Genomic DNA, 11,040 nt, shown 5'->3' on the forward strand with positions numbered 1-11,040 from the left:
GGACTAGAAAGTATAAGGAAATTTAAGAGGAATATTTCTACATTTCAAACTTTACTAAAACATAACATAAAAAAAAGATTTAGAGTTATACCCTTTGAAAAAAATGCTTGTCTAGACTCCTCCTAGACCCTTTGGTCTCCTTCTTCTTCTTCTATGGTTTGTAGTGGCTCAAGATTGGGAGAGTAGGAGAAAATATTTGAGAAATAGTGGGGGAGTGTGGTATGGCCGGATTTTGAGGGGGAGAGAAAAGCTAGGGAAAAAAAATGAGGCTTATCCTATGGTGGTTCCTTTTATAGGCACTTGGAAATTATTTTTTTTAACACCACATCAACTCTCTCAATCAACCAAATTTTTGGTTCAATTTTCCCCAATCTTGGCCGGTTATGGAAGGAGAAAAGGAGAAGCCAAAATTGCCATTAATTCCCCTTCAACCACTACCATCCCATCACCTTAACTTGTAGCCTTCTAACACACTCAACATATAACCAAAATTTTTGGATATAACTTCCTAAGGATGGCCGGCCAAGTGAAGAGAAAAAAGGAGAAAAAAAACTAATCATTAGTCCTATTCACCTCTCTCATCACATCTCATCAAATCACACACACTAACCTACACCTTGTACTTTTGTCCATTCCCTTAACTTACTCATTAAAACTGTCCAAAATCATACTGACAGTTATTTTCTCCTGTATACGGGTTCTGGATGCTAGGTTGTACTGTGCTGGGAGATTCTTAAAATTAAGATTCTCTAACTGTATCTATACTGGAAATTCTTCCGTTTTAAAGTACGGTGAGAATTTATCGATCGAATTTACTTGATCGGAAAAATGTGAACTTAACGTGAAATCTGCTACAGAATTTAGGAATGCAGATGTTAATTCCCTAAATCCTTCAATCACAAAATGTACATAGTATAATGATTTTCCAGGAAAATCCTTGACTTGAATACATGAATTATATTATTAAAATTATGGGATTTTTTCTTGGTCACTACATGCTCAGTAAATTTGGCCGAGTTACCTACATACCCCATTAAGGGATCAAGCCACTTGTAGTTCGAAATTTAGAAATAAAATTTATGTTTGGATAATTCCTTGTTATATGACTATATTAGGAATTAAAAAGACCTTTAGAAATTGATTTTTATGACCCTTGTGAATTTGATTTGGAATTAAAATTTTTTTTTAAGTCGGGATTTGGATCGCGTAATTCCCTTGTATATGAATGTATGAAGAATTAAGAGGGTACTTTTAGAAATTGTTTTGATTGGGAATTTGAATATTTGAAAAGATATTTTGTGAAATTTGAATATTTTTGAACTGGACATCCGAATTTGAAAAATGTGACTACCTAGATTTTTTATCAAGGTTATCTTGTATTTGAAATGGAATCAAGTCGTCATATGGAATCAAGTCGTCATATGGAATCAAGTCGTCATATTCTTGTAAAATTTGAGATTTGAAATTTTATGAACCTTTTAGTATGACCTTTTTGAATGTTGGAGCAAATTTGATTTGAATTTTTATATGCTTAGAAACGGATGAATTCATCTGTAAAGAATTTTTTTATCAGATTTGGATTCCTAATATTTTGCAAATTTTGAAGGGACATATAAGCTTTTATAGCCTTATAATGACTTGGATGACAAAAAAAGGATTTGCGCTTGTTTTAAATGTGAATTTTGAACAAAACCCTTGATTTGTATTTGTTGACACATTATGGCCAGAGACTTTCAATGAACAAGCGCTGAAAACTCGTCACGATAATTTTCACTATTCATAAATATTCTCACTAAGTTACTGAGAATATTAACTCTCATTTAAGTCTCACTCGTTAGTAGCTCAAATAAAAAATTTATAAATATGAAATTATAATTAATTTAGGATTAAGATTAAAGTAAAATTAATACCTATGAGATTTAATGTCTGACAATGATTTAAAACTTAATTAAATCTCATTTTTGATCCAGTTCAATGTAGAAAAACTACATTAGTAATAAATTCATATGTGATAAAGATAAATCACTCAATAAACTTACTACAGTATTTTATTTATTGACTGCGAGCTTCATTTACTTATAACTTGTATTTGTGACTTCTGTGATTGTCTGCAAAAATCACATAAATGCATATAATATGATTAAAAAGACATTTGCTCAATAGTTTTTATGCAAATAAGATATAATGAAATGAAATACCTCAATAATTTTTTATTGACATCAAACAATTATTAAAAAATATGCTTTGAAGAGCATATAATCCAACAATCTCCTACTAACTCTCAAAGCATCTTAGGCAGCTCAGGCATGCCCATAGACTCAAAGATCATGTCAAAAGGTTTCCCAGCTAAAGCTTTTTGTAAAGGGATCCGCTAAGTTATTTGCTAAAGCTATCTGAGTGACCTTAACATCCATACCTTGTACTATATCTCTAATCAAATGAAATTTCCTCTCGATATGTTTTTACTTCTTATGATTTCCACTGTTGTCACAACAGAGTTTTATATAGGCGCAGAAGCTATAAGTACCACCTCAAGATCTTGCAAAAACTTACGGAGCCAAACAGCCTCCTTTGTAGCTTTTGAAGTAGCCACATATTCGGCTTCAATTGTGGAGTCTGCAATGCCAGCTTTATTTCACACTCCAACTCACAGCTCCATTTTCTGAAATAAACATGTAACGCCCCTCCCAAACTAACAGTTAATAAAAACGCCGCCAACTTAAGATAAACGTTATCTGAAATAAAAAGAATACTCCATTATAGAAAAATAATATATGTCACAAATACAATCTTCAAACAAAACTCTTTAAGAATACAAGTTTCAAATCTTAGGATTTCTAAACTCACCATGGGACCTTAGACCACTTTTGCTCAGTCAATCGAAATCTCTAATTTTGCACTTACTTGCATCACAAAAACTATATGAGCTTGCGCTTATTAAGCAAACCAAAAATAATTTTCACTTTCAAAATAATTTCCTTTAACATGTAGAGTTCTCTTGCATAACATTAATTTTGTATTATTAGAGCTTTTTTCATGAAGCAACCTATCCTAGAATTCTTATTGCTCGAGAATTCGGCAGTTCTCATATCTTAGTTTATAAAAAAAAAAAACAAGATTTCAACTCATACTCAATAACACTTTCAAAATCTCATAAAAACATATCAATAAAAAGATATATAAAAAAAAACTTAATTAAAAGTATACTACTGTTCAATTGATGCAGTAAAAATTCTACTTACATACTAACTGATAGAGAATAAAAACCTTCTCTTTCTCTTTTCTCTCCTCTTATTTCTCTTTCTTTTCTTTTTTTCTTTTCTTTTCTTTCTTTTCATGTTTTGCTTCTTTTGCTGCATGCCAAAACGTTAGCTTAGTATGCTACAGGGAATCCTAAATATAAACTTGGTTCAAAACGTTAGCTTAGTATGCCACCTCTAGCTTTAGTTGATGACTAATCTGACAAACTACTCTATCTCAACATCCAATCATAATTATAATCAACTCATATTTTTATCTCCTCCCATCCTCATATCATCAACCCATGTTGACATTTCCTTAATTTCTTCCTCACGTATATAAAAAAAAAGGGTAATCATTTGTAGTGACCAAGAAAATTCCATAATTTAAATAATGTAATTCATGTATTTAAGTCAAGGATTTTCTTGGAAAAAAAAATATTATGTATATTTTGTGATTGAAGGATTTATGGAATTAACATCTGTATTCTTAAATTCTGTAATAGATTTCACGTTAAGTTCACGTTTTTCCGATCAAGTAAATTCGATCGATAAATTCTCGCCGTACTTTAAAACGGAAGAATTTTCAGTACAGATACATTTTGAGAATCTTAATTTCAAGAATCTCCAAGCACAGTACGAACTAGCATCCAGTACACATATACATGAGATAATAACTGTCACTATAATTTTAACAATTTCAAAGAGAAAATTTAGAAAGTGGACAAAAGTACAAGGGTTAGGTTTCATTTTTCTCTCTCCTTCCCTCACTTGGCCGGCCAAACTTAAGGGATTATAGTCAAAATTTGGCTAGTGAAGTGTGCTAGAGGATTTTGATGGGATTGAGTCAAATCAACTATTGGACATGAATGCTTACTACATTTCCCTCTTGAAACACTCCACCGGCCGGCCAAAATAAGGGGGGGGGGGGGGGGGGGGGGGGGAAACAAAAAAAATAACCCAGCCAAAGAAAAGGGGGATTAATCCAAAAATTTAGCTAATTAAGCTAGCTTGATAGGCTTAAATAAGAACTAAGATGAGATCAAGCAACGTCTATAAAGGTGAGACCATTAGTGCAAGCATTAGGTTAGCCATTTTTGCACATCTCCTCTCTTATTTCCCCACACCAAAACCGGCCACACTCCTCCATTCTCTCTCAAAAATATTTTCTTCTACTCTCCCAATCTTGAGCCACTAGCAAACAATAGAAGAAGAAGAAGGAGATCAAAGGGTCTAGGTGGATTCTAGACAAGCATTTCTCCAAGGGTATAAAACTCTAAATCCTCTCTTTTTCATGTTTTAGTAAAGTTTGAAATATAGAAATGTTCTTCTCAAATTTCCTTATACTCTTCTAGTTCCAAGCCACTAACAAATCTTAGAGGAGTTCAAAGGTTTTCAAGAGAGAGAGGGTTCTTCAAGGGTAAGTTCCTAAACTCATCCCCATTAACTTCTGGCCAACTTTAAGCTTGAATTTATGGATGTAAATTTGTGGTTCTTGAGGAGATGAGTTGTAATAAGGGTGTGTGAGTTTATGTTAATTTTGCAAGTTTTGAGGTTACTTTGATTAGCAATATGTGGTATGTTTATACTTGGTTGAAGTTTGCTTATTTTTGGGTAGAGGAAAATTTTCCGGTTACTTTGAACGCGAAAATGAGGACCCTAGAGCGGGATTTTTCAGTATTTATAAGCTTGAACTTATAGTTCTTGATATTTTAAACTTTTTCTGTGATTATGACAAAACCCAATTTTAACTCTAAAAGTAAGCTTAAAGCCATTTTTCAAAAACGGATCAGGCTGTCCAACACAGTTTCAGAAAAAAAATAGTAGCCACTGTTTTTAGCCAAACAATGCCTTTAGATGCTGAATTTCAGTTTTCTCCAAAGATAATAATTTTAAATCTCAATGAGATGAAGAACTTTCGTGAAGAACAGATTTTTAAAATCCGAACCTAAGATGTAGTAAAATGTAGATTTCCGAAACTGCGTAGTTTTAACCAAAATAGTTAACTGGCAGCCACTAGTTCAGCCAAACGAGACCTTTAGATGCTGAATTTTAACTTTTACTATAAACAAAAATTTTAGATCTTGATGAGATGAAGAATTGTCACGAAGAATAAAATTTTGGAATGTGACTCTAAGATGCAGTAAAATATAGATTTCAGAAACTGCACAGTTTTTAACAAAACAAAACTGAAACAGTGTCGTTTTTAGCAAAAAGTCATCAAAGAACCCGAGATAGGATTTCAGTAAAATACATTGGCATTAAACCTCATTTTAATGAAAGTATTCATAAAGAAAGTTTTCAAGAAAAAATACTTTCTTTAAAGAACATAGTGGTTTATCAAGCGAATCATTCTGACGGGCACCTACGAGCCCAATACGATAGGTCCGTAGAATTTTGAAGATTTAATATGGGTCTAACGCCCGTATTAGTTTAAGAGACTCCGTTGTCGTATAAATTTTAGCGGTTTAGAAGTTAGAATGCCAGGTATAAGTCCTAGGCCGAATTAGGCCTTAATAACATAACAATAAAAATTAAGGAAAATAAGATTTTGAGAATTTGATAAATCGATCCTTATAAATCTTTAGTAAAGGAGAGGAATATATGCCTTATGGAAAGGGTTAGATTTTCCTTCATAAGTTGCTAAAATAGAATAGCAAACGACAGTTAACCTCACACTCTTAATGGGTGTTCATTTTTAGAAGAAAGCAAGTGAGAGACTAGGCTGTTTGGCAAAAAGGGGACTCCAGCTTTGAAAATCAAGTAAGTAGGAATCTCGCCTACAGTATAAATAGATTTTAAAGTAAACAGTACACATGAACTATATATGTTTGAGTACATTTAATGTTATGAATGCTATGATATGTTATACTACATACACCCGTTCGGTTCGCTAATTCGAGTTGAGATGTGATGTTGTGTGAGAGCTTTTTACGGTAGCAAAAAAGTTAGATGTGACTGTTTCTGAGAGCTTTTTACTGTAGCAAAACTCAAATTCTAAACTCGAATCAGCGAAATGAACGGGGCATTAAGTAGTACACATGAATTACATGTGATCAAGTACATTCCATGTTATAGTATGCAATGATAGGTCATATTGCATACACCTTAATAAGTCAAGAGGAACTTATAAGAATAATCTCAGTTGAGTGCCGTACCAGCCTCCGCAAGGGAGGTACCTCATGCTCCACAAGGGAGAAAAGAAAGAAAAAAAAATTATGTCCTCCGCAAAGGAGGCATTCAGTTCAGTTATAATCAAGGTGTCGTGGGGGACCTTGCAAACCCTCATGTTCCGATGATTGCACGCAAGTGGTACAAGCACTCGGGCCCAAAAGATAAGAAAGATAAAAGAAGATAATAAGATTCTGATAAGACATCATAATTAAGCATAATTGGCTCATGCATATTTATTCATGTGAACTTATAGTTATTTTGCAAGAGGTAGTTCTTACTTGCTGAGCGAAAGCTCATTATAGAATGTTTATACTGTAGGTAAGCAACCGGCGTATAATGCCTAATGAACTGACGGCGAGTGGACGAACGATGTGGAGATCGGAAAATGGATATCGCTCGTAAATATTTCCGCAATCAGTTTTATGTATAAATAGTTTTGCTAATTATGATTCTGAAACTGTATGTTAAATCGTTTTGAGGATTATGGCTATTATTAAGTAAGACTTAAGGAGTAGATATATATATATATATATATATATATAGGCTTTGAGAACAGATATGTTAAGGTTTGAATATTTTGATTAAGAAAGCAAATTCATATCTTATGCTTACTATAAGACTTTAAAAATATATATATATATATATATTCTGCAAATTTTAAGAAATTTCAGTAAGTAAAAATTAAAAAGTCAGCTACAGTGGCGGCCTCTTACGATGGTCGCCACATCATTAATATCAAATATCATAACTTAATGACTTCTCAAGCTTAGCTTTTAGAACGTCATATTCATAGCAAAAAAATACTAAAAAAAACGTCATAAAATAAGCTTAAATATTATTTTTCTTAACTAAGCTAGTTGCTAAAAAATACCGAGTCTTACAAAACACGTATCCGGATTTAGACTTTCTAAAATCCTTATCTGACATAAAATCAGAATCTGTATATATATCCTACTGGAACAAGCTCATCATATGAATATACGAGCATATAATTCTTAGTTCTTTTCAGATACTTCAAAATATTCTTGACTGCAGTCCAGTGTTGAGGTCTAAGGTTGAACTGATATCTACTGACAATGCCAACTATAAAGTAAATATCTGGCCTTATGCACAATATTGTATACATGAGACTTCCTACTGCTTCCGAATAAGGAATCCTTCTCATTTGCTCACTTTTTTTATTAGAATAGGAGACTGATCCTTTAAAAATGTAATTCCATGTCTAAAAGTCAATGAGCCTTTTTTGGAATTTTTCATGTTGAATCTAGCTAGAATTTTATCAATGTAAGCAGCTTAGGACACAGTAATAGTTTTATTCTTCCGGTCTCCATATATTTTGATTTCAAGAATGTAACTAGCCTCTTCTAGATCTTTCATATCAAACTATTTCGCTAGCAAATTTTTAACAGTGGATAACGTTCCTACATCATTTCTAATCAGTAAAATGTCATCCACTAAAGAATTAGAAAAACAATAGCTTTTCCCTTAATCTTCTTGTAAACACATGGCTCCTCAATTTTTTGACTGAATCCTAGTGATTCAATCGCTTGATCAAACCTAATGTTCCACCTCTTCTAAATTTCCAATAAAGAAAGCAGTTTTAACATCTATTTTCTTCTAAATTTCCAATAAAGAAGCAGTTTTAACATCTATTTGCCAGATTTCATAATCTAGCACTGCAACAATAGAGAGCAGGATCTCTGATCGATTTAAGCATAGCCACTGGTGAAAAGTTTCCTCATAGTTGATTCTCTCTTTTTGAGTATGCATTTTTTCTACCAGTCTAACTTTAAAGGTTTCCATCTACTCCTCTCTATCTCTTATGGATCCACTCGCACCTAATGAGTTTTACTCCATTTGGTACATCTACAAGCTCCTAGACTTTATTAGAATACATGGATTCTATGTCAAGATTCATTGCCTTTTTCCATTCTTGAGCATCCTCATCTTTTAGAGCATCATTGTAATTAGTAGATTAAGAAGGCTCCTACATCATTCAAGAGATTAAGAAGCTAAGTACAGAGAAAATAAAATATTGTTTTCTTTGATAGTTTGTTCCCTTTGTTCATATAACTAATTGACTGTTCTTGTAGTGTACAAGGTGTCCACTCGCCTAGTGCAGTCAAACTTGAGAATAGTCTGAAAGATCTGACGGGAACGTCAACTGATCTTGTGTGAGCGTCATCTCCAAACATCAAAAGGTACGATTTCTGAATGTACAATTATTTTATATATATTATGAGATGGTCTTTTATTATAGGAAACTTCCGCTGTAAATATTTTGTATGATGAAATAATTATTTTTATGAGTAAAAATTTTGTATTTGTATTGTTCATAGTACGAAATTGTAAAAATTTTCAAAATATTCCCTGCAGTGGCTGCCAATATTGAGTACAATCTTTTGGAAAAGCAAGGGATTAATTTTTAGTATTGGTCTCAGTTCCAACGTATAATGGAGGGAGGAATTGTCACGTCTATAAAATGTCAAATTCAACTAGCAAAGGCTGCTAAAGTTCATTTTGGAGAATAGAAGACATGTTGCCACATGCAGTGAATAGTCAACTATATTAAGTTCCTTTTATGGTGGACGACTTGACAAGCTGTCTTAGGGGCAATTGGCAAAAACAGAACAAAATACTGTAAAGTGTTCATATCATATTGACGTAGAACAGTAGAGAAAGAGAAAGAAATTGAAGAACAATTAGAGAAAAAGATAGACAAATTAGTTTAGAATGGAGAGAGGAAAAGAAGAACATTAGAGAGAAAACTTAGAATATTCAATCTCAATGATAAAGTCTTACATCTGAATTGCAGTGACAATATTTAGCCCGATTTATATGGAAGTAAAATAAAAAGATAAAGAAGTTAAATACAAACATCCTAACTATGAGTAAAGGAAGACACTGAAAGAGTTTTGTAAACATATTGAAATCTCTAATAAAAACTTTAGGGAATTAAACTTGATCTACTTCCTTTTTTAATATTATTTTGATAAGTGTTTTTTTTTTTAATCTCATCTATTGTTTAAAATTTGCAGACTGGACCAATTGATGATACAGCATATTGACACTTCTCTATTCGTTTGGTTTGCGTTTTAGTACAACAAAGAGGCCAACTGATTTGCACGATTCCGTGATTAAGGATGATTCTTCAAGTTTATTGCATACTAATGTATCAAACAGCTCATCCAAAATCTCATCTCCAAAATGCTCTTTTATGGTCCCCTCCAAGCCAGCTCTGAGAGTGGATGACATAACCTTGGGTTGTGGCTTTTCATGAGGTATGTTTTCCATTATTTCTATGCTAAAACAGCCATTTCGCTTCACAGCTGATTCCACTTCTTGGAGAGATGCAAAATATATTGGTATGTTAAAGGAATCTATTTTTTCCTCTCTGATAATACCCTGTCTCAAGAAATAACAGAGAAATGAGTAAAAATCAAAAAGTACTATTTGTAGCAGCTTTGGAAGCATAGGAAGCATGTATCCCATATGTTGCATTATTAATCTTTATTTTAAAAACTGAAGAATAGTTCTATTAGATACATAGGTGATGAATCTTTCGCATCTATGCATGCTTTGCCAAGAAAAGGTTATTAGCATTGTTAGTCTCTAAACTATGAGTATTGTGATTGTTAAAGTATAAAAATTATTGTTGGTCCACCTCCTAAAATCTTAAGTTTTTAGAATGGATTGGTTAACATGGTATCAGAGCAGGAGGTCCTGAGTTAAAACTCCCGTAATTGCACTCTTTATTTCCATTTCAATTGTCATCATGTGTTGGGTCTTTAATATATCTTGAGCTTAAATATTTACGTGTTGGGCTTTCCAATTAATATACCCACACGATTGTCCACTGTTTAGCTCACACATGAGAGAGAGTGTTAAAGTATATAAACTACTGTTAGCTTACCTCATAAAAGCTTAAGTTTTTTAGATAAATTGATAAACTAGCAGTGATATTTGATCCCTGATTATTTAATTTTTACATACAACCTGATTTTTTTGTTTTTTCGACAGTTTTTGTTACTGACGCTAAAATTGATGAAAGATTTGCAAAATATGGTATAGATAATTTCATCCCCATTGCATACTAAGTGAAAATTTAAATGAAAATTTTAAATTAAGAAAATGTTCAAGCTTTCTATCCTTACCTTCTTAGCCATGTCTATAAGTGAAGATTCAACTTGTTCGAATGCTTTGTTGAGGTAGGCTTCAGTATGAGGAGTTTCGTTAAGGCGACCCGGAAGAATAAGAGCCATCAAGCCTCCTACGACAATTTCTTGTGCTCTAAGTTTCATAAAGTTGTCCATGTCTTCGGCAAACTGATCTTCAAAAGCCTTCATAACTTGAGGCGTAGAATTTGAGTAGTGAACCCTCCCTTTGTTCCAAGCAGGAGAGCTCTTGTCAAGCACATCTTCTGGGACTCTAGAAAGCCACTGGGCAGCACATGAGGAATGAACAAAGTGAAGAGAGTTATTTGGAAACAAGCGGCGATGAAAAGAACCCGGCACGCCGGCGGCAAAGTAAGGAATATTCGGAGGAATAGATGTGAAAAGCTGGTTGAAATCATTCGATGCCTGATCATTGAAGAAGACTTGGAACTCGGGGTGTTGAGTACTCTTTC

General features: G+C 33.1%; 1 protein-coding gene across 2 annotated transcripts in view; it reads right to left on the reverse strand.

Annotated features, from left to right (window-relative positions):
• Window positions 1-9,242: 9,242 nt before the first annotated feature.
• Window positions 9,243-11,040, reverse strand: part of LOC21403786 (probable S-adenosylmethionine-dependent methyltransferase At5g38100) — a 2,885-nt gene continuing 1,087 nt past the window's right edge. For both annotated transcript variants that reach the window (XM_024167645.1, XM_024167649.1), the window contains exons 4-5: window positions 10,568-11,040; window positions 9,243-9,818 (exon numbers count right to left, since the gene is read on the reverse strand). In XM_024167645.1, the coding sequence (XP_024023413.1) occupies window positions 9,489-9,818; window positions 10,568-11,040 (803 nt within the window). In that variant the 3' untranslated portion in view covers window positions 9,243-9,488. The remainder of the gene's footprint in view (window positions 9,819-10,567) is intronic.

This window comes from Morus notabilis, unplaced genomic scaffold (assembly GCF_000414095.1).
Source record: "Morus notabilis unplaced genomic scaffold, ASM41409v2 Scaffold409, whole genome shotgun sequence".
Lineage (NCBI taxonomy): Eukaryota > Viridiplantae > Streptophyta > Magnoliopsida > Rosales > Moraceae > Morus > Morus notabilis.